General features: G+C 44.2%; 1 protein-coding gene across 2 annotated transcripts in view; it reads right to left on the bottom strand.

Moving 5' to 3' along the window:
- Positions 1-1,166: 1,166 nt before the first annotated feature.
- The window catches only part of LOC147736490 (large ribosomal subunit protein mL50-like), a 53,834-nt gene continuing 30,688 nt past the window's right edge, over positions 1,167-24,312 (bottom strand). The window contains exons 2-3 of one of the 2 annotated variants that reach the window (XM_086953223.1): positions 21,127-24,312; positions 1,167-1,803 (exon numbers count right to left, since the gene is read on the bottom strand). The exon at positions 21,127-24,312 is cut by the window's right edge and continues 531 nt beyond it. In XM_086953223.1, the coding sequence (XP_086809349.1) occupies positions 21,474-24,312 (2,839 nt within the window). In that variant the 3' untranslated portion in view covers positions 1,167-1,803; positions 21,127-21,473. The remainder of the gene's footprint in view (positions 1,804-21,126) is intronic. The other variant, XM_086953224.1, reaches the window with a different exon arrangement.

The following is a 24,312-nucleotide window of genomic DNA, read 5'->3' as shown; positions in this document are numbered from 1 at the left end:
CTTGGTCCATGTTCTGAGGGAGGGTCAAATGCAGGAAGAAGCATGACACTTTTATGCTATGGACTATCGCTAACAAAGGATATGAGAGCTCGATGGAGCAAACAAGTGGTAAGCCTAAGGGCGGGCTGAAGCCCACTGATTTAAAACAACATGGCTGTTCGAGACAGCAATGCTCAGCCTAGACAGGACCTAAAAAAAGGGACAGAATGTGACAAACTAGGCCAACATGCTTTAAGTTGATTATAATATAATAGCTCACCAGCAACTTATATTTGGTCCAATACAGGAAATAGGTTTTACTTTGATACCATGGAGAAACAAAAACTCCACAACCCAACCGACAGTCGACCTAATGTAATGCCTTTTTTTTTTTTAACTGGGAATTATTCTAATTTGATTCACATGTTTCTGTTTAGTAATTAAGACGGAAGAAACGTTTGCCAAAGCCAACACTGTGAGGGTGCCCTTTTTGTGCCATAAATCACTGGGGCATGAGTCAGTGTGTGCAGGATAATATTCTTCTTTCAGGCTCAAACCTAACCTTACACCCAGTTTTGCCAGTCACTGTCTTTGTTTCTCAAATTTGCTAGAAAATGCACCATTTGCCCACTATTTTTTCAAAATATTCACATTAGGAGACCCCCCCCCTCCAACTCCCCTTAGGTGGTTCAGGCACACATTACCGTGTCACTAAATCAGGAATAGCTAAAAAAAAGAAAGTGTGCACCACCATGAAAAGTTTGGAAACCTGTGCCTTACATGGTGCAGCTGGCTTCACACACAAGCACTTCAGAGTCCCACAAAAGTCTCGTGTTTTATAAATGCAGCAATACAACCCAACACAGAACTCAACAAGTGTTGTAAAAGAAGCCATGCTGTCCTTCCAGAGCTAGTGTGACAACACGAGGCAGTGTGTAATGCTGGGTCTTCCGAGAGATACACCTAACTCAAACTCTAAAATTAGAAGCGCAGAAAACAAATTCAGAGAGCAAAGTGAAATGAACACCTGCTAAAATATAAAAACACTGGCATGTTAATCTTTTGCCATCTATAAAATCGTCAAGAAAAAAAATATCAAAACCTAATCCAATACTAACGACAAATGTTCCCAAGAAAGCATATATCTTCGTTAAAAGTCCAGAAAAGCAAGCAAGTACTGCACACAATTATAATGCATCAGTCTTTATTACCATCACATTCTGCCATTTATATCAGAAAAGAAGCAACTTCTAAACAACATTAATTAAACGACAACATTGATCAGTCCAGGAAGTGAGACCAATCCCGTCTAGAAGAATGTACGGTCCAAACCACACAGCCAAGTGTGAAGGGCATTCTTGATAGAGAAGGTTTGGGGCACACTCAAGTTAGCAGAGTACGCGACATGTGGTCCAGTCTTATCCTCAGTATCCCCATTCGATCTTGAGATTCGCAGGTAGGTCTGCAGCTACGAGTTCATCAAATTTGGACGCATCCTTGACAGGGGTCCTGTAGAAGGCAATCAGGTCAGCGATTGTCTGCATCTCCCGCAGTTGGCTGTTCGGAACAGCATGACCCAGCTCAGATGCCAGTCCGGCCAGCAAGTGGAATTTCTGTAGACCATTTTCAAGGGATACCCGTTGCCAGTCAGCAGAAACCCCAAACACCTTCCTCACGTTTGCCTCCAAGAGTTTTTCCAGGTCTGGGGGAGGGTTATACTTCCGGCTGCGGGGAGGAGGGCCCACTGAAGCAGGTTCTGCTTGGCTGGAGGCTAGCTCTAGATGTCCTGTGACCCTCACAACCTCAGGGTCTGCAGTCTTCTTCCTGCCAGAATCAAGGGCAAGAAAACGTGTTTACATTCTCTGCTTCATTCCTCCCCCTATTAAATCATTACAAGTAATACATTGCTACATTAGACTCAGCCAGTCAATATGACACAATTGGGGGCACTGGACTCCCTTCCTGAAAAAGATCTTACACCAGGTCCAAACTTTAGCTACCGTTAAAAGCAGAGCATCTAGAATACAGGCACAGACTGGAGGATAATAAAATGGTCATTAGATTTATGACATTTGTGACTCTTGCTTTTTCTGATCAATTATGAACGTAAGAAATGTCTTGCATACTCAAACATCTGCTACAAAAAAAAAAGTTTCCGGCTCAAGCATATCAAAAGTTAACTTTGCAAAATGCCCCCCCCCCCCCCCCCCCCCCTTCAGCTGCGGATGGCTGCATTCTGGTATTAAACTACCAATGACGTAAACCCGTATCCCCAGTTGATGGACTAACAAGTGCATTTGTAGGCGTCCTTAAACAGCTAAAATAGGATGGAAATTAATATTCCTCCTAGGTCATGAAAATATTTTCTTTCTTTATCCCACAAATCTATAGTACACCAGATACACCATACTTAGAGCAGAGGTTACACCAAAAGGAACTTGGGAGCACAGAAAATTTCAAACGTTTTGCTTCTCCATTTAAGATCAGATGTTTTGAACCTTGAAGTGCCTTCTGACAGACACATTCAATATACATTTGTAATACATTTGTAATACAGTTACACAAAGCTCTTAATGGAAAGAGTTGCTTCTAAAAGTCTGAGTGTGACACACAGTAAACCACAAAGAAGACCAGCGTTACCACACATTGTAATACCAGACGTGTGCTGGAGTATTTCATGCTCAAGGGAGCCCCAATGCTGCACACAGCAAAAAGCAAATCTGCATTTCATACATCTTGAAACGCACAATGTTTTACGCTTGGAGTTAGAAGAGACAGTGTTAATAGTGTTCCAGAGTTTTCATGTAAGACGAGATCTAAAATTGACAAAACAGCGAGATTATCCGACACAGTGTGCCACACATTTCAGACAACCCTAACGCATAATTTAGTCCTATGCGGACCTAATTTCAGTGGTCCTAGTTCTTTACCCAATAATGCCCTTTCAGAATATGGTTGTGCTTTTTTTAAGCATAACTATAGCCAACCATGACTTTTGCTGTTCAAGAGCACAAGAAATCTTCAGCTGGATTGATCATAGCTGTGGGTTACTTGGAACGGATAGGATGAAGTCGGCCTTTAGGCCTACCTACACACATCTTTAAATGGGTGCTTTTGAAGGAAAATATAGCAGAGGGCACTGCAAGATCCTTACTTGTTTACAGTTCAGTTTAATTTACATGGGATCAATTAAAAAGACACCTTTTTTGCGGGGTGAATATTTCAGAAACTTACATCGCTTACCCAGGAAAACAAATATTAAACAGATGCAGGTAGCAACATTTCAATACAAAAAAAAATACTCAAACAGCAATTTCAATATGTAGTAGCATCAGTTAAGAACACCCATTATAGCTCCTCCTTGAAGAAAGGCAGTTATTCTTGCACAACAGTAAAGGTAAATTGACCCTCTAGTTATGCCTAGCAGAGAAGAAAAAAAAGTAATTGCTGGGGTTCAAAAGGAGACTGTTCCAGCAAGCATTGGCAAAACAAGTAGGTCTTGGCAATCCAAGAGCTATTGCAGTTGTCAATGTTTTTTAGCCATGCTAAATAGCAGCACGGCTAAATTATTTTAGTACATTTTATAAACTGTCCAGATAATTCTTTTCACAGAATTCTGTATTCTGCAATACTTAAGGAAATATTATGAATTCAAAATCTTCACTAAAAAGCACATTGGAAAAGGATGTACCATAAAGAGGTAATGGCCTTGTGTTGTTGCAATTTAAATTTAAAAACATGTCTATTATGAAATGCCTTCAAACAAGGTATTATTGATGCAAAAGGAAAAATCGGAGTTTTTATTGCAGTTACATGAGGTACGGGGAAAGATGTTTAAAGAGTTTCTGCAATCCGAAGTCGGCACAAACTAGTAAACTTTGTATAAGTAAAAACCCATATCACAGGGCACAAAAGTGAAATAGCAAGTCACAGCTGTCTTTGTGACTCGCACTGCAATTGGTTCACGAGGAAAAGTGAGCGGTAGACACTCCAGCCCCTTCTGCACACCAATCCAACTCCCCACTTTGCAACTCCCATGAAACTATGACTGTACAACAGTAAGTCTGAGTGAAAATGAAGTTCGAGAAAGTGGCATGAGACACAGGTTTAACAGCTGGGGTTGGTGGCAGGGTACTTAAGTGAAATTGCAGATGACTATCTTGTGATGAATAGCAGGATGGACAGCAGGGAATGCCAGACCAAGCATCTGAGGGAAGTTAAAGAGGGCGCAGCATGAGCCACGGGTTGGACAGCAGGGAGCGTCAAGCCCGGTGTGTCTAGTGACAGAGGATGCGAGGCGCAGGTCAGACAGTAGGGGGTGCCGGACTTCAATACCTGAGCCCCACTGAATTGGTCTAGTAGTCCCTGGCACATGGAGAAACTCAGTTCATTCTAAAACAAGGATTTACAATGCAATATGTCTCGCAATGACATTATTTTGAGCTATTGACATTGTAAATGGCAAGACCTTTAAAAAAAAATAACAGGCATTGTTATTTACAGTACCAAAAGCAACACCTATTGCATTGCATAGCGTGGTGTCCATGAAGACGGGACCACGCGTATTAAAGTAAAAAAAAAAAAAAGTGTATTGGAGCAGAGAGAGAAGAAGCAATGACAAGACATGTGAGATGGGGAAATAGGGCATGGAGAAGACAGTACGAGGAAGGCGTCACTGTGCAGTGAGACTATTCTTAACTAAGGCCACACCTCAGCTATCAAACGCTGAAGACCCAATTGTGAAGGTACAGGTGCCTAAAACGCACTACTCAGAAAGAGCATGAAGTGAGTGAGTGTACCTGTGGGTGGGTGAGTATCTGCAGGTCTGTGAGTGAGTCTGCCTGTACCTGTGCGCCAGTGAGTCTGCCTGTACCTGTGCGCTAGTGAGTCTGACTGTACCTGTGCGCTAGTGTCTGGGAGTGTGTGAGGGAGGGTGAGTGTGCCTGTCTGAATGAGTGAGTGTGTGTATTTGTGTAAATGTCTGAGTGCGCATGTGTGTGGGGAGTGTGAGGAGGCACATGTGTGTGGCTGTGAATAAGCTGGTGTGTGAGTGTGCCTATGGGAGTGTATGTCTGTGTGTGGGTTTGTGGGTGTGGATGTGAAGGTAAGAGAGAGCCTGCGTAAGGGAGTGGATCCTGTTCACATGCCTTCTTGTCATGAAAGCTGCCATGTGTGTGTCTTGCGTTATTGCTGCTGGAATGATAACGCTAGTACCCAAGACCCCTTATATTCCGGTCTGAAAAATACTAAGGAAGAGTTGTCAAAAGTCTCGTGAATTATTTGAAAAGCCACGCCGACGCCAGACTGAAAACTCCTGCTTGCAGGAAGGTTGGATTTCGAGGTACATTACCCAGCATGATCCTAGTGAAGCTTTTCTTGCGTTTCCAAAAGCTATACTCCCTTAGTTCACAAAGAAGGATGTATTGTTTAGTTATTCTGGAATAGCTACATGAATTATGCTGTCATTTGTTCTGCAAAGAAATAAATCAAAACCAAAAGACTGAACTCCCAAGCCACCCACACGCCAGCTTCTGTGACTTGCATCTTGGAGTGTATAAATGGTTTCTGTGTATCTAAGTACATATGTTTTAAAGTAGCATTGTGTCCAGAACATTGCAGTCCATCTGAAGAAGGGCTCTCAGACTTGGAAAGCTCGGGCATTAGATCGTGGTCTTGTTTTATTAATTCAAAGAGACATAGTGAGAGGATGTGGCGTAACAACCAGAGCTGCCAACTTCGGAAACTGGGTTCGAGTCACAATCTCCCTGAGCCTAAAAAATAAAGAAAAACATCAAAGTGTCCTGTGTAATGTAACTGGCGCTCATATAATGCTAGGTAAACCTTTTTGGTGTAGTTTGCGCTATATAAAAACTGCAAAACAAAAGAAAATCTGAAATAAAAAGATTACATAAAGGCGTAACGACAGAAACAGACCGCATATAATAACAAGCTACTTTATAACCAAAGAGAGCGGGGCTGAAAGCAAGAAGCAGCGATTTTAGGAAAGATGTTGAAAAGTCAAAGGATGTGAAACGTGGGAAATATTTAGGTAAAGTTTAGAATGAAGCAGCAGAAACAAAAAGCTGGATAATTTAGGTGCCATAAGTTCTGGTCAGACTAAAACTCGAGAGTTTTGTTGATCTGTGAAGAAATCCGTCTATAACGTGTCTTACCTCCACTTTTGGAAGGCCGAAGCACAGTCTCCGTCAGGAGGGACACGTTATAGAGAAGAAGAATAAAACAGACGACACCCTCGTCCTGTAGTAAAGACTGGACACAATGAAGCAATTCTTTTCATGCAGTTTTCTCTTCCACTAATCCAGCCATTCAGCAGTGCAGCTAGCTTGCAAATTCAAGCTGCATGCTGCCTTCTATCCTTCCAACCAAACCCTCCACAAGCAACACCCCCTCACACTCGTACGAAAAAAAGTCTCGCTATTCACCAATGGACACTATCTTCAGAGTCCTGAGCAGTTAGGCTTTCAGAAGAGGACGTTTGTCCCAGCTGTACGGACAGCTTAGGGGGCTTATGCACATGCTGTTGTGATCTGTGTGTGACACCGTTGAACCCACAGAAGGACTTGCTTATTTGCTGCTGCTTTATAGTACGACACAATGGTCGTCATTTTCCTGGGCAGCAGTAGCCCAGTTCATGTTTGTTGGTTGGCAGGTCTGAGGCAGCAGTTCGCAGTCACTGCTCGGACAGACACTGCTGTAGTTTTGTGAGGGGTGGGGGGCACTGTGCCAACACAGCTTGCCTCTTCCCTCTCAACCCCACCCCACCCACTGCCCACACCCATGCATCCTAAAGTCTGTTCTAAACTTTTATGAGACACCAGCCAGCAACCTGTATTCTCAACTTTTGTAAAAACAAAACCAAAACTATAAAAACAGTCTTACGAAGGCTCCTATCCCCGGACAGCCCCTCTGTTTTCTTTGTAAAGCTGCTTATAAGAGGAAAGCCGGAGCCAAGTTTACGGAACTCGCCATCAATTCAGAGCTCCGAACACGAGGGCACATCTCCAGGCTGCGAGCCGTGCCCGCGGCATGCATGTCCGTCAGTAGTCACATGTTAGTGGTCAAGTGGACACATTAGGGCACCTTTAAAAACAAGTAGAACTCGAACCGTGAAATAAACATTTTATGACCGCTCCTGGGCAGAGGGAGTGGGATTGCTGTAGGGACACGTGAATTTGTTACACTTTCATTCCCCAAAGCAAAGGAGCGGATAATTATTTCAACATGCTGGAACCCGCTTCCACGAAGTGAGGTGCCTTGCAGTCCACACTGGGACACAGCTCGCCCTCAAGCTGCGCAGAGGACTCCCGCAACCACATAGTGGGCTAGATGTGAGCGGCGGACGTGCAGCTACAGAACTGCGCGACGGGGGCAGCAGACACCAGCGGCGCAGAATCCGAGCAATTCACAGTGGCAGCAAAGTTAGACACTGGCACGGGCTTTCAAGTCAACAAAAAAATGCCCACGGGGTTTGCCGCTTGATGCGGTTTGGGAGCCGGGAGGGGCGTTTATTACTAAGTATGTAAAGTGGAAAAAAAGTCGTGCTTGAAAGAAAAAAACGAGGCAGTCCTAAGCTAAAGGAAAACTTAAAGCTTTGTGCGCGTTGTGCCTGCCTGCAGCCCTTCCTCCTTTTGGGACGGCTCATCCGGACTGGATCCTTTGCTTCACGGCTTGTTTAGGTAACACGCATAGTTTAGATAAGAAATTGCTTCACACAGCTGTGAAGCAGACGAACCAGTCCAGATGGGCCAGACGGGAAAGGGCAGCAACCAAAAAAGGCTCAGTTCCTATTGGAGGCCAGCGTTTTACGTAACCGATGACGCCAGCCAATGAAATTGAGGAGCGGGGCTTCAAGTCCCCTTCTGAAAAATCCTCCTCTACAATATATCTCTCCAGAGCGAGCAACCAATGCGCGCTGCAATGCTAGGCGAGACCTGAAAACTGGCGACTGGCACTGCAAGCTGGCCCACACTCCCAGAAGTAGCCAGCACTTAACGCCCTAGGTTCACAGCCTCCGACACCTGCTCCTGGGACTGCAAACTCCACTGAAAAGTGCTAATATCCCAGCCGACCGCTGGGCTTGGTTGAAACAGCCACGCTCGCCTCCTGAACACAACTCAGAGGAGAAAGCGGCCAGGAAGCTAAAGATAGCTCTGCAAGACTTGGAGTTAGAGAGGTGAAGAAATAAAGGTAGGACGAACGCAGGACTCCGAGGGAGGAGACTGAAAGAGAGGCTGACGACAGAAGGGGGCAACCAGCAGGGGACAAGGAGCGATGAAGGAAGGGGTGGGGAATGGGTCAAGCATTGAAGTAGGAAAGGGTTGGGCAAGGGATTAGGTGCTCTCAAAACAGTGTCTGACATTTGATCTTGGTCTTTGAATGCACCGCAAATGTGAGGAAATAAGGACACGATTTACAGGGCTGTTTACAGAAACTGCACTAGGAGCAAATAAAAGCATGAGCGCGCGTGTGAAATGCTCAAAATCAATTTAAAATGTAGTTCCTAAAACAGTTGCTAAAATGGGAGCGGTAGATGGATACTAGTAATTGGTCCATGCTCTCAGGGAGGGCAAAAAACAGGAAGAGGTATGACGCATATCTGATATGGACAAATGGAGAGAAAGAATAGGAGAGAGACGATGGAGCCAGCAAATGGCAAGACTATGGGTATGCTGATGCCCACAAAGTATATACAACAGGTTTCCTCTGGAACAAGAACACTGAAACGAGCGGAGCAGAGGGCCTATAACAGCCATTACGGTCCCCGGTTTCTTTCTTGACTACCTTAATCAGGGGTATCCACCTTGAATTTAGGAAGGGTGAATCCTTGTCAGATTTTCAGATTGTCCACATAATGAAATTACATACAATGAAGTTACATAAGAATAATTTACATAGTCATAGTTATCCTGAAAATCTATCATAGATCCAAACTTCTTGACCTATACTAGAAACCCTTGAGTTACAGTGATTAATGTTCCATAATCATTCAAGTGTTCTTTCATTTATACTATGAAAGCAGAGACATGGAAGGAATGTGACTGAAGAGCTCTTGCTAGCATGCTGACCGAGTTGCGATAGAGCACTAATAAGACCTAGGAGCTCTTAATAAAATGCAATAATGTGTGAGCAAAAATGTGTTAAGGACTTGTGGCCCAGTCAAATTGGTTACTTCCCCGCGATAATGCTGCTCTTTCTGGTGATACCCTAACCAGAGATTCCTCACCTTATGGACCTCCCAAGGTCACATAGGATGTGCAACTATTTAAAATAGCTGCAGAGGGCCGACAGGCAGGAGGCGCCATCAGCCTCCACCGCGACTCCCTCCGCTGCTCAGACATGACGACACATCCACAAGTAGGCGCTACCCTGCATGCTAACGTCCGTTTGTCAATGTGTCTTTTTTGCACCCTCAGGCGCAGATCATGACAGTATATGCAAGTACAGTGCGTAAATCTAACTTGATCAAGCATTGATAAATGCATCAGGTTTTGGCTGTGCAATTGATAAGCTGTTTGTTTAAAAAGTTACAGAAAGTTAATGTTAAAGTGTTATGACTTGTTTATGTACAAAAAGGCAATATACTGTGCGCTTACTAGTGGTTTAGTGTAGGTAAGAAATAGCACATTTTGAAAAATGAAAGAGGGGAATAGAATTAATTGATATAATAGCAATATTATGTGTCACTTTTTTTGTTATCAATAAAATTCAAATATCTATCTATCTATCTATCTATATCTATATATATATACATATACACACACACACACACACACACACACACACACACACACGTTAGCAGCCCGTCCCAACGTTGTCCGGGTATGAATTGCTGCCGGCCAGTAGTATATTGTTTTGTAGGATTTCGTTTTGATAGCATTTCTTATCTGTGACACTGACAGGCCTGTGAAACGCTCCGATTCACAGTTCACTGCTGAAGCACTGAAGAGTGCGCATTCAGTAGTGTGAACTCTAGTTTCCCTACTTTATTTTTTTTCCCTTGCAATATTATATAGCGCGAACTCGACAACATGGCATGAGCATAATTTACATTACAGAAGAACACATTCATTTGTGGTAGGCACGGGGAGACAAAGTGATTTGCCTGGAAACACAGGATGTTGAGCTGATGCAGAGATTCGAACGTAGCTTCCCAGCTCTAAAGTTCGCAATTCTAGAACTTGTGGCGGGAAGTGTGTCTAAAAGTGTATGTCGTGCTGGCCATCAATGAGAGAGACCTGTGCATTTTTCAAATGGGTGGTGAAAAAATATGAGTATGTTGCTGGAGATGTGGGCCTCCGTGCCACCAATGTACTTACCGGGGGAGGGTAAACACCCATTATTCCGCAACTTTCTTTCCGCATACCATGACTCCGCATACTTTCATTACGAAAGTACCATGACTCCGCAATGCCATTAGAACGCATTGCATTACATTTTATATGCTTTTACCACGCATACATTTACAACGAAATTCGTTGTAAATGCATGAATGGTAAAAGCATGTTTTTCTTCATGTTTGGATAAGGTAAATATGGGTATGGGGGTATATGTTTTGGGGTACTAAGGTATATGTTTTGGTGTGTTGGGTATTTTAAGGGTTCAGATATAGTTTTGGGTAATGGGGTACAGGGGTAGTTTTAGGGTTTAGGGATAGGTATGGGTTTTAGGGTACATGGGTATTTTTAGGGTTCAGGGCTAGGTTTGGGTTTTGGGGTACAGGGGTATTTTAGGGTTCAGGGGTAGGTTTGGGTTTTGGGGTACAGGGTTTTTTTAGGGTTCAGGGCTAGGTTTGGGGTACAGGGCTATTTTTAGGGTTCAGGGGTAGGTTTGGATTTTGGGGTACAGGGGTATTTTAAGGGTTCAGGGCTAGGTTTGGGTTTTGGGGTACAGGGGTATTTTAGGGTTCAGGGGTATGTTTGGGTTTTGGGGTACAGGGTTTTTTTAGGGTTCAGGGCTAGGTTTGGGGTACAGGGCTATTTTTAGGGTTCAGGGGTAGGTTTGGATTTTGGGGTACAGGGGTATTTTAAGGGTTCAGGGCTAGGTTTGGGTTTTGGGGTACAGGAGTATTTTAGAGTTCAGGGGTGGTTTTGGGGTACAGTGGTATTTTTAGGGTACAGGGGTATTTTTAGGGTTCAGGGGTAGGTTTGGGTTTTGAGGTACAGGGGTATTTATAGGGTTAAGCGCTAGGTTTGGGTTTTGGGGTATAGGGGTATTTTTAGTGTTTAGGGATGGTTTTGGGGTACAGGGTATATTTATAGGGTTAAGATGGTTTAGTGTTTAAGGGTGTTCGGGTATTTTAAGGAGTACGGGTGGGTTATGATTATGGGGTGCAGGGGTATTTAAAGGGAGCAGGGTGGGATTAGCACACGACTTGAGACATGGGATGAAGGGCGGAACGTACCACACGCCCCCAGCGTTTGTCACGCCCCCAGCACAACGCAGACACGCCCACAAGGGACTACTTTGCTGGCACGGTTCTTTTACCTTTTAAATTCATATGGTGGGCGTCTGCATAGCCTATGTCCTTCCGCTGCAACTGCCCTTTCCAACGCTGTATTGGGTGTTGCGATTGGTGCTGTGGTTTCTGAGATTACCCGCCTCAAAGGTTTGGGTTCGCTCTTTATTATATTAGTATAATGAATTGGTTGTTGTAACTGGTATGGGTATCTCCATTTTTTTGAAAATGTTAGTTTCTATTTTTGAATATGTGTTTTAAGAGTTACATTACACTGAAAGGAGGTCTGTCACTGTCACAAGGATGAGGTCATCAGTGATGTCATGAGTGATGTCACTGACCATGTCATGAGTGATGTAATATGTGACGTCATCAGCAGTGCATTGCACGCGCAAGTTATAGTGAGTCCAACTAACTATAACGTGGAATTTCATTGGTTTTAGGACGGTAAAATTTCCAGTTAACTATAACTGGTGTGAAACCTATGGTTTTTTTCAGTGAATATATATATATATATATATATATATATATATATATATATATATATATATATATATATATATATATATATATATATATTCACAATACTGTGAGGTTAGGGGAGTTCTGACAACTTTTGGGCCTGGTGCCACTGCAGCACCATTCATATCATGACTCTAGTGCCTAAAAGATAACCACTTGTGACTGCCAGTTTAGTTGTAAAATATAGCTAAAATCGGTGTTGAGTTGAGTACTTGGAGCTTTTGGTCCCAGTGCCACTGCACCCGATTTAGTATTGAAATCATGACCCTAGCGCTTGAGAGATAACTGCACTTAGTTGTAAAATACATTACTATTAGGTGTTTAGAAGAGTTCTTGGGTATTGTGAACAGCTTTAGTATCGTAAATGTGTGCATCCAGGGGAAGTTAACAGAAATAAGAAGTTCCAAAAAAAGGGAATGAACACAGTAATTCGGCTTTGGGAATTGATAAAAGCCTCAAGATATATTAAATACAAGAGATTTCACAAGCACAGCGCAAGCGCTGTGCAGGTGAAAATAAAAATGATTTAGCATTCTAAATTTCCACTCCACAGAAAGGGGAGGTGGGCTTACAGTGAAGAATCCCTGGTTAGGGTATCCACCGGAAAGTGTGCCACAGAAGGTAAGTAACAATTGGGTGTTCTTGTGGGTGTCTGGCAGGCATCCAACACAGGGACACCCTGAGCCAGGACTACAGTAGCAACCTTTGCCCTGATGGAATGAGCCCCAAGTGTCTCAGGATGGTTCTCTGCGGCAGAGGCATAATAGTTTGATGCGGATAACTATCCATCGCAATAAGATCAATTTTTAAGCGCCTTTTCTTTCTTTGCACCCACAACACCAACAAAATGCTGATCTTCCATGTACTGCATAGTTTTATCGATTTAGAATCTAAGAGTCCTTTGTGGATTCAACCAGGGTAACATGTCCTCCTATTGAGAAGAATAAGGTGGAGAGATAAACAATGGGAGTGTGATGGACTGCACACATGGAATGGTAATACCACGCTCAGAAGAAAGGACGCAAGATTCCTAAGCACCAGCTGGTCAATGAAGAAGATAGTTCAAATCAGTGCTTAATCTGAGCTGGGATTTTGAGGAGTGGCACTTACATTTCCTCAGAGTTTGACCTAGAGCAAGAGTGAGCATAATACAAAAGGGGGAAAGGAAGAGAAAGATGACAAAACAGGGGCAAGAAAAGAAAGCAGGGTGAAAAAGACCTGAGAGAGTGAGATGAAGGGGCATGGAGTGTCTTGTGGTGGATAAAAGGGTAGAAGCCAGACTACACAGCTTTGTTATTTGGCACCCCTGACATTTGGGTCCCGGCACTTATTTTACAAATTTAGCACTGATGAGGCCGTACAGACAATATGTATAGCTCACTCATGCTACAAGCAGAAGTGACTGAAATGGAAAAAAAAGGCGTTCAGAGTCAAGAGCCGCAAGGCACAAATAGCAGAAGCTAAAAAGCACATCAGAAAAGTGAGGACTAACCCTGAGGTCCAACTGTGGCACAATGAAGGGTTGTAGACGGAAATAGAGAGGTGAAAGCAGGGTGAATTGAATGAAGAGGCATAATTAAGCAAATGAAGAAGCCCAAAATGGTTGATAAGTAACCTTTAATAAAGGTTCGGGCAAAGCCTTACCAGGCTAGATATTACAAACAAAAGGATACAAAGCAGTTTAGTCTGCATAGGATCATCCTGCAGTTTCCTTGCACCAAGCGATGTACCTGGGTCAGTGGCCTGAGTAGATAAACTTAATGAAAGGTAAGGATGGAGAGTTAAGGATGGAGGGGTAACGTCTCCTGGCTTCCGCTAAGACAGACAATGTGGTCATGTCATTGGGTATGAGTGGTGTAGCATAATAGGCACTCCTGTTTAGACACTGTTTGCACGATTATCGGAGTTGGAACCCTGTAGTCATGTAAAGTGGTATGAAGGGGCATTAGGGTGGGTGAATTAAGTGTGAAAGTTTAGCCTTGAATTTTGTTATATACTGATATCAGTACTGAACATACTGAGTAAATATTTTAAAATTGACCTAATTTGGAAAATGAATAGCATAACTGTTCAAATAAAAGAAATACCATTAAAAAAAAGAACTTTGCGGAAGGTAGGCTCACTGCTAAAATGTCACCCATCACTTTTGACAATAGATGAAAACATCTCAGCTGGGACCACTCAATCTCCACACATGGAAGTTAAGATGCAATAGACTGCCTTGCTGCATGAACAGTATCTCCTACTAAAGAGGAAGCCGAAGTGCGAGCATGCGGACAGTCAGCCTGTAACCCGTCTTAGAGTAGCATGTGTTCCTGTGTAGAAAAGGCCTAGCAGTTCGCACTAATATGTCCTTGTTGGAACATGGCTAATGCTTATTGCCGATTCTAGTGTGTAGTGGCATGTAGGGCAAAACACAAAGGATTAGATTTTAGCTCAGCAATAATCAGTGGCTGAAATAAGCTCAAGTAATACACTCATCCCTTTAACATTTTCCATAGGTGAGAAGAAGCCACCTTTTAATCTTCTATCAAATGTAAAAATGTTTGGCCGAAGCCAAGGAGGAAGACTTCACAGGAACGTAGCCACAACAGTAAAGGCTCAGTTCCCGATCTGTGGTATCTTAATACGCAACATCAAGAGAAACCCCTAGCAGAGTGCAGGGTAAACTTGGTGGTAGAACTTATAAGTCTGACTTTCAAGAACCCTTTCCACAAATTATTAATACAAATTTAAGCTGTAATGCACGTCAGTGGAGTGTGTTTAAAATAGGAGTTCCCCAGGGCACATTTGTGAGTGCTCACCACAATCTGATGTGCAGAGGTCAACAACACCTGAAGGGCCTACAAAGGCCCTTATCCAGGCCATGGTATAGCCCACCCCCAAACCAAAGGAGAAATAACTTCACAAGCGAGCCAGGCATAGTATTAGCAGTGAATCTAATTTGAGACTTAACAGGGTATCTTGCCCTTTTAAAAATCCAGTGAGGGGGGAAAAATCCCAAAGAATTCGTGGTGGCAATGTAGTATTTAAAGGAAAGAGTGGATGGTTTTCGATCAGAATGGTATTTCTAATTTACATTCGAAAGTGCTTTTTTTTTTACCTACCGTTAAAATCATATACATTTGGGATAGACACCGAGGATATCTTAAAGAAATGGTTTACCCCTACAAACACATGATCTGTTTCATGCTCAGCTTACATGCTTCCTAAGTTATTTTTAAAATTTTACTTCCCCATCACTAAGTGAGTGGCCTTTAAAGGCCCCATTATCATTACTGATAATGGTCAATGTAATTATTTTTACAGCACCACCGGTCCTTACAAATTAGCGCAGTCTGCTTTATGGTAGGACTAAACTGCAGGACTTGAAGTTAATTATTCCAAAACTATCATTTTGCAGTAGTTTTGGATTGAATTAAGATAATGGCACAATCCCCATTAAAGATGATATTTTATTTTAGCAGTGTTGCAAAACTATTTTTTTCTGTTTCATGGAAATAAAATAAAAATATAAGTATGTTAACATTTCTGTGCTGGTACATATATTTTAGAGTGTAAGCGGAGCATGTAGATTTCTCCCATGGCAAATAGATTTGTGTTGCATTTTATCTTTTGACAAGTAGAATATTTAAAAAGTTTCACACTCCTGATGTCAAAAGGCATGAAATTGGCAAAGTAGAGAATTATTTTACATCATTATTATAAAAAGGATGAAGTCCTCAACTATATGTGCAGCTTTGACATCATCCATGCAAGATGCTTCCATTCCGAACGGATCACCACACTGCTTCATATTACAAAGGACTTCTGAAATTTTATTGCAAAGTTCTGTCCTATGCAGGAAAAAATATTTCTGGGGAATCTTCCAACTTATCAGGTCATTTCTGTTTGTTACATCCAAAATCGAAGACTGGCGAGATTTTGTTCAAAAAGAGAGTCGATCAATGAATACATACACGACAAAAGGCTGAGAGCATTCCATGGAGCAGCTGCCAGAAGGAGAAGAAATGTCCACTAGGGGATTTTCAGCCAGGATGAAGTGGAATGCAGAGAACATACAATTATTGTGGTAAGATCCAAATGGATTAAATAAACGATTCTCCAGTATGCAGGAGGAGGAAGCTATCCGTTAGCAGTCTTCCAACTAGAGGTGGCAACTTAACATCAAACCATCAGTAGATATCATCTACTGATCCATCTGTGAACATCACATTTGATAAGACTGATGAAACTTCACTTCAACAGAAGTACATTACAATTTCGCAAGACCAGTCAACTCCCTCCCAAGTTCTACTGAGAGGGCTGCTTCTCTAACAGATTACCAACATGACCTGAGCATTTAAAAGACGCAGAGCTTTTATTTTGAGCATTGAAAAGACGCAGAGCTTGTTACAAGTGGGCCACTTTAGAGAGTGAGTATTTCAATGTTACTGGTTGTATTATATATCTGGATGCAATGACAGAAACAGCAAAATACCAGTAAGGCGAAACACTATGCTAAGCACAGATTTTTAGTCTGTGTTTCTAAGCCACGCCCTTAATTACATCAGCCACGCCCCTTTGAGAGACCTCCCCCCACAGTTTTTTCAGCCAACTTTAAGCTCTGCCCGACCCAAATGAGATCGACCGGTAGTGCAATAATGTTGAACAACAAGAGAAAGAGTAATTTTTGGGGGTAGACTTAATTAGTGTTTGTTAGCTAAACGGACTTGCCAGGTGTGAGAAGCTCACGTATTATTTGGTGCGTGCTTATGTAATCTTCAAAAAATGGCCAAATACCGAGCCTAAGAACTACTGGATGATTGCCCTGTTGGACAACGAGGGTAAGGCCTACGAGAGTACACTCTTGCAGGAATTAGCCAATTGGGTCTACACTGTAGGTCGCCTTCCATTTTACAAGACAGGGTTCAGCCCAGGGGGCATTAAAGTAGACATCACAGCCCTGTCATACTTAGCCCAAAAAGCAGTGTCACATCGCTCCCTTCCGCTCTTCACCTGCTTCATTGACTACTCTGCAGCCTTCGATGGGGTAGTTCGTAGCATCCTTTGTCAGAAATTGGCAGGGTGGAACATCAGTCCGTCACTACTACAAGCAATTAGATCACTGCATTCTCAAACCTGGGTAAGGATCAAACTTTCCAGGGAGTATGCCAAGGAAAAAATTGCCACAGCTCAGGGGCTAAAGCAGGGATGTGTCCTGGCACCAATGTTTTTTCAAATTTGTACACCGCCGACCTGGGCTGAGCACTGCACGAATCGTCTCTAGCCACTCAAGATCAGCAACACATAGATCCAGCTGATGCAATATGCCGATGAACTTGTTCTTTTGGATCACACCAAAATAGGCTTCCAAAAAGCACTTACCGCCTTCTCCTCACACAGCCAGTGGGGAGACCAGCATTACATCGGATTTTTGCAGCAAGACTACATTCGCTCCCCTTTAAAGAATTATATCCATCTTGGAAAGCATGGCTGGGCATTATAGAGTGTCGTCTTTGCAATTATAAAAGAGTCCCTGGCACACATCTTATTGTGCTGTCCTGCCTTGTGGCAAGCCCACAGAATTTACCTCTGCCTATTATTTTTTAACTGGGTACCCGTACAGCAAAGGAGGCTGTTCAACAGCTGTATACTTTGGACATTGTGAAGTACATGGCCAATTATGGGAAATTTGTACACCATATTGCACACTTTTGAAGGACAAGTCTGCACAGGCCGAGTGTGACGAACAGCCCGGGTGCCCCTCAACATCAGGGTCACAGTCCTGGAAGTCCAGCCACTACTGAACAGTTGATCCATCATGGGGCCCTTTAAGCTTTAATTCCGTCCCGATGTTTTAAGTTAAAAAAAAAACACATTATGAGTACATCACCTTTGCACTCACCACTAGGACGATCTGGTCTATAATATTATGAATTTCTCTGTAAAAACAAAAACAAAAAAATCAGACTTTAACAAAGTCTTGCACTTTTCTTTTGATATACGCCTTAATGTTGTATATTGTAATGGTTTTAAGTAACCACACAAATAAAATTCATTCACACTTATATAAGTGGGCACCCTGCACTAATCCAGACAACCCTTATGGTGATTTTAGTGGTTTTAGCAAACATTAGAAAGCTCTCCAAGTGGTAGCTGTGGAGAGCATCCTTCAGGCTTTGTCCAGAAGGAGTGTAAAGCAGCTTGTTTTGGCAGTATATATTTCTTATTGATATAGATGAAGTAAAAAAGAACTACCTACTGAATTTCTAAAAATATGTATTTATTATAAGACACTCACTAACACACACACACGTCTAATGGGGGATATACACAATACACAATACTTTGCATGAAAAACAGGTAAGTAGCACAGAAATACAGTGGTCGCCAATGTAGAGACCAAACCATATACTGAAATAGTGGTATGTGAACCACAACTCGAGTCAAGATTATACCCAGATGTAGAAGTGCTGGGGACCCAAGGAAACACCCATCCTAAGTACCCAGGAACCCCCCGGAGGCCGTGATCAGAGTGTGAACAAGGCGCGTGCTTAATTCAAGTCAATGAGTAAGTCGCAGTGGCAATTTTTAAGAAGGACCCTTCCCAGCGGACCCTGAATGAACCCCGTGAAATACAGAAGGTTGGAGAGACACCCAAACTGTGGATACCTAAAGAACCAGGTTACCTACACCAGGGAAGCCAGGTGGATAGGTGAGAATTGGCGTCGGAAACGGACGTTGAACCCAATCAAGGCCTTCAGGAAGATGCTACTGCTGGAGAGGGTGAAAGTGTCCGGTGGAATCCAAAGGTGGATTCAAGTCGAGAAGAACCTGCAAGCAGAGGGAACAGAGTCCATGCCACTCAGGAGTGACCTGGAGGCACGGGAGACAAATGTCCAACGATGTTGGGTGTTGCAGGAGAGATGACAAAGACCTTAAAGCTGCAGCAGTATGGAGCTGCAGCTGTATGGACCGGGCGACGCAAAGAGACTAGGAGCCGTTCAGGAGCTGTCCCACGTCGATGTCGAGAGTTGAGGGGGGGGGGGGGGGGGGGGTCGGTATCCGTTGGGAGCACTAACAAGCATTGCTAACTGCAACCAACGTGGAAAGCGAAGAAGGTGCAGGGTCGGGACCAGCAAGGTCCAGCTGACTCACCAAGCAGGAGTCAGGGCAGGCCCTGAGCAATCAGTGGAGCTCGTAGAAATCAAAGGAGACCCTCAAGAAGACCCACAGGCCTGTGGCACAGGAGTCACAGAAAGACCTCGAACAGCTCACCAAAGATGCAAGCCCACAATGCAAGTGATGCGCTGAGGACGAAGATCTTGGTCACTGGAGACGTTTGAGGTTGGGGCGCTTGGAGCCCGAAGATCTTTGAGGAAGAAAGCCAACAAGCCTTTGCAATTGCAAGTCTACGCAGTGCAAAGGGGTTTGGTTCCAGTAGCTCTGACGAGGGATACTGGCCTGAAACTTGGTCAGAGAACAGGTCAGGCCTCAAGGGATGTGAAGAACCACCACCTGTGTTGCTGAGCATTTCGGAGTCCTTGGGAGCCCAGGATCAGACCGGTCAGTTTTGTTGTGGTGCCTGCAAATGCAGAGAAGTGACTCCTTCACTTGAAGGGAGATTTACATCTGGTGTCTTGGAGATCCACAGGTCTTGGAAGGTTCCTGTATGGAGCATGGGCACTGACGATGCAGACGACTTGCAAGACGTTGAGACCAGGAGCAACAGGAGTCTTCCCAGTTGCAGTCTCAATGTTCAGCGAAGTCTAAAGTACCCAGGTGGTCAAAGGTGGAGTGGTTTTGAAAATGTATCTTGTCCATAGACGAGTCTAGGGACCCACCTACAGGTAAGCCCTTAAATACCCTAAGGAAAGGGTTGGGACGTTTCAGGAGTCCCTCCCAAAGGAGTGACTGAACAAGGGGGGAGTCTACTCCCCTGTCCTTTGTCCAATTTCCCACCAGAGAGGGAGCCAATGGCTCTCCGAAGTGGTTTGAACTGGACTATGCATGAAGGGCACCAAATGTGCCCTGCACACAGACTATGTGGTTCTGGCAAGGGCCCCCACCCTGCCCCAATACACTAAACCCAGTCTGGAAGGTGGTTGCACCTCCCTGTAACAGGATACCTATTGTTCTGACTTGCCCTGCTCGAGCTTGGCTCTGCAGCAGGATGTTAGAAATGAGTCTCGGACAGGCAGCAGCCCTAGCTTGCTGCCCGGCTCTACAAGACAGGTACCAGTAGAACTGAGGGCCTCCCAAAGGAGCTTTACTGTGCATGGAATCATGCCTCCTACACCGTTTATGGTGTGGGGAGATGATTCAAACATGTTTGATACCAAACACAACTGGGGTCGTTACAGCCAGGTGAGAGGTAGCCACCGCGCGATGATGCATGGCCACCGTATACATCTAAATGGCAGAAGCACTTACAGACCGGGAGAATGGACTCCGAAGGTTGTAAGAATGTCCTGCTCATGCAGGGACACCCTCACACTTAGAACTGAGCACCCTGCCTTCAGGATTGAAAGGCCTGCCTTAGCGGTGACTTATAGGTTTTAAGTGCAGTGACCTCAGATATAGGTTACCCTATATTTGTTGTAAGTGGTGCTAGCACCAGCTTACACAGGCTGCAATGGCTGGCCTGCTGTCACAGTTTACGTGGTCCCTCATGGGTGGCATAATACATCCTTCAGCCCATGGGGGACCCCTGGTGTACCTATGCCCTGGGTACCTTAGTACCATATACATCAGTAGCCAATCTGGAATGTACCCAAGTACTTACCATACCAATTTAGAGGAGAAAGCACAGAGACTGGGGTCCTGATTAGCAAGAGCCCAGTCAGACTAGTCATAAACAGCATAGCGCCAGGCAAAAAGTGGGGATAACCATGAAAGCCAATCTTACTTTCCTACACCAGGTCTTTGAGAAGTGTGAACCAGAAAACAAAGCAGTGTTTACCTGACAAACAAATCTTGCTATGTGTCAAAGGGGAAGGAAAAAAAACACCTTCAGGAAAAAAAAAAAAAATCACCAACACTGTAAATCATCACAAACACAATTAAGGTAACAAATTATAGTTGAACAACCACCGCAATGTCTGCCACCACATGAAAATCTCAATACTCACAATCACTCATTTATCATTTATTGGTGCATTATTTACCTGTTCCAATTCAAGCACGGCGGTACATTGCCAACCCTCTTTGATTGTTGCGACACACATTGGCAAGCCTTGTAAATCAAATATTTTTGCGCAGCCCTGCTAGGGTAATTAAGAAAGGATAGGAATGGGATGGAAGCAGGCATTGTCTCTCCAATGTCCTTGAAGGGAATGGCGGGCGATGGGGAGGCTTCATCACTGCACACTTGTCAAACTCCAAACCAGCCATACGTGTCAGTGGGGCTGCATTAGTCAGTGAGACAAACAAAATAATATAAAATTCTCCTAGCTATATTTTTGGGGGTCAAAGCAGTTTTGGGACAGAAAGTTCTATGGTGGCCCAGGCCTGCTCAGTAGTCAGGGAAGTAGAATTCGTCCTCAAACTCAGGTGGTTCACCTAGAAGTTTGTCCGATAACACACTACCATAACCGGAGTCTGACCAATCACCTTCATCCTCCTCATGTCGCACTTCAGGTATGGTGTAATTAGGTGGTATAAAGTGCTGATTCATTTTGATCATAATTAATCTTGCTACGTTTTGGGGCGAGATACTCGTCCTTCTCACTTTGACAAATGCACCAGCTGCACTGAATACACGCTCAGCTGACACACTGGCTACCGGACAAGCCAGATACTTTATTGCCAGCCTGCTGAGCACCGGCCATTGGCGCCTCTTCCCATACCAATACACCAAGGGGTTTTGATCCAGATAGACCTCTGTTGGGTCATCCAGATAGGCCTGGACCATCCTCTCAATAGTCATTGGTGCTCCAACTTGCTCGGCCTCTTTTGCCTTTGCCTCTGCACTGGCCTTAAGTCCTGCTTTAAGAAACCAATCAAATGCAGATTTTGAGGGCGATGCACCCATTCCAGTTGTTGTTGCTGGTGTTCTTGTTGGTGCTTTTGGCTGCTGTGAGCCAACAGCACTGCCCTCATGCTCTATGGATGTTAAAGGCTGCACCCCAGAACTTCTGCCCAGAAGTGGGCTTCTAATTTCCATCCATTCTTCTTCTAGGTCACTGGCATGCTCAGCAATCCACGTCTTATAGTTTGAAACATCCCCATCTGAAAAAGGAATGAAAGTGGCCAGTAATTGTTTGAACCGTGGATCAAGAATTGTGGCACAGATGTAATGTTTGGATGACACAATGTCTCTTTGCAGCTTTGTATTAACAGCCAAGCGAAGGATTAAGCTCTCCACCAACTCATGCGCATCTGTTTTTTCATCCACGCCTGCATACATTTCAGACACCTCCTTTAGCTGCTCCTGTAGCATATACAACAAAGGGATAGCTTTGCCCATTGTACTGTCCTTTTTGCATACTTCCCTTGTAAAAACCTCAAAAGGAAGCAGCATCTCAAGCAGGCATTTGACTAGGCCCCACTGGTCCATCTCAATGTTCATACCTTTCACAGTTGCATCCCCTCTTTGCATCACATATTCATTGATTGGTATGTACAGCTCAGACAGACGTTGCAACATGTAATAAGTTGAGTTCCAACGTGTTGGCACCTCCTGTATGAGTGCTTTAACTGGCATTCTATGCTCACGCTGAATGACCCTCAACTGCTTCCGGGCTTTAAAAGAATGACTGAAATGAGTGCAGATTCTTCTGCAGGTGGACAGTAAGTTGCTGACTCTGCCTTCTTTTTTGAGAAAGTCCTGCAAAATGATGTTAATGCAGTGCGCCAAACACAGGACCCTGAAATAGCCACCATCTGACATGGCCTGAACTATATTACTGTTATTGTCAGTGGCAACAAATCCAATCTTAAGCCCTCTGGGACGCAGCCATTCAGAGACTTTGTTGTTAAAGTCATCCAAGATGTTTGCAGCTGTATGGGATTTCTCCATGGCGAAAATGGCTACTGTTGCATGCTTCCGAGCGCCATTAAATATTTCAGCAGTGTCAGTACCTGCAGATATAATTTCCCTAACCCCCATAAAAGAGATCCAGTGTGCAGTAATGCACATGTAATCTGTTGATTGGAAACTGGTCCACATGTCTGTCGTCAGGTGGATAGTGTGAACAACACTCTGATGCAAAGCTTGACCAACCAAATCCAGCACTTCTTGATGTAACGCTGGAACAGCAACTCTGGCAAAATAGGTCTGGCTGGGAACCTTCCATTTCGGGCAGATGGTCGCCACAAGTTCCAGAAAACCCACTCCTTCCACAAAAGAAAAAGGAAGGAGGTCCAGCGCTAACATTTTAGCCAGCTTCCCATTGTACAAACGTGCCATTGGGTGGTTGCATTCGTATTGCTCCCCCTGCCTCAACATGCCAAGAATAGTAGCCTGGGTTTTTTTCCTCTCTGGCACCACTGATGCAGACGACTTCTTGAGAGCAGAAGGTGGTAGAGTCAATGTGCGTCTCAGCGGGGCAGTCACGGTATGCTCTTGCCTTGGTGTCTCAGCCTGACTCGGAGTCTTGTGCCATTGCATTGTTGCTGATGTGGGCCATACTGCTGCACTGCTGGGGACAGGGCTGATTTGTGTAACAGAAATGTCACCCTCTTCTTCACCTTCAACCATATTCTGATCAGAATCCCTGCTCTCACCACCTTCATCAACACCACTTGCAGTTTTTTGGCGAAGATGCGCCTCCCAGCGGATTGCGTGGTGGATCCTCAAATGGGTTGTTTGGCCTCCGGTACCATAGTTTGTGCCAAGCTTACCCCGACTAACACTTGTTTTGCAAATGGAGCATATGGCAATGTTTGGCTCCTGTTTGCTGACAGTAAAGAAGTCCCAAACTGGGGAGGTCAACCTTCTAACACTGGTGCCACCGCCAATGTCAGAAGAAATGGCGGTAAGTGGGTGTTTTGACGTTTGCCTCCCCGCTGTGCCTACTTCTACTGAGGTGGTTGTGGATGTAGGTCGCAGGGGCCTTGCACATATATAAGCTGGCGGTGATGGTGGGTTCTGTGGCACATCCCTCAGAGCAGGTTGAGATGGACAAGCGTCAGCCTCCACTGGGGCTGGACTAACATCAATGATAATTGGGTCGTCGTAATCCTCCTCTTCTTTATCAATAACTCTAAGGCTTTCAGGAAGCTTCCTTTTCACTAGTCTCTCCTGCCGTGTCTCAGACTGAAGCAGCATCCAAGTGGAGTCTTGATCATCAGAGGGGGGGCTTGGAGAAGAAGATGGCGGAGTACCCTTCCTTTTTCTTGTGGGAGATCTG

Source organism: Lissotriton vulgaris, chromosome 1_2 (genome assembly GCF_964263255.1).
Source record: "Lissotriton vulgaris chromosome 1_2, aLisVul1.2, whole genome shotgun sequence".
Taxonomy (NCBI): domain Eukaryota; kingdom Metazoa; phylum Chordata; class Amphibia; order Caudata; family Salamandridae; genus Lissotriton; species Lissotriton vulgaris.
This window is presented reverse-complemented; position numbering and strand designations above follow the sequence as displayed.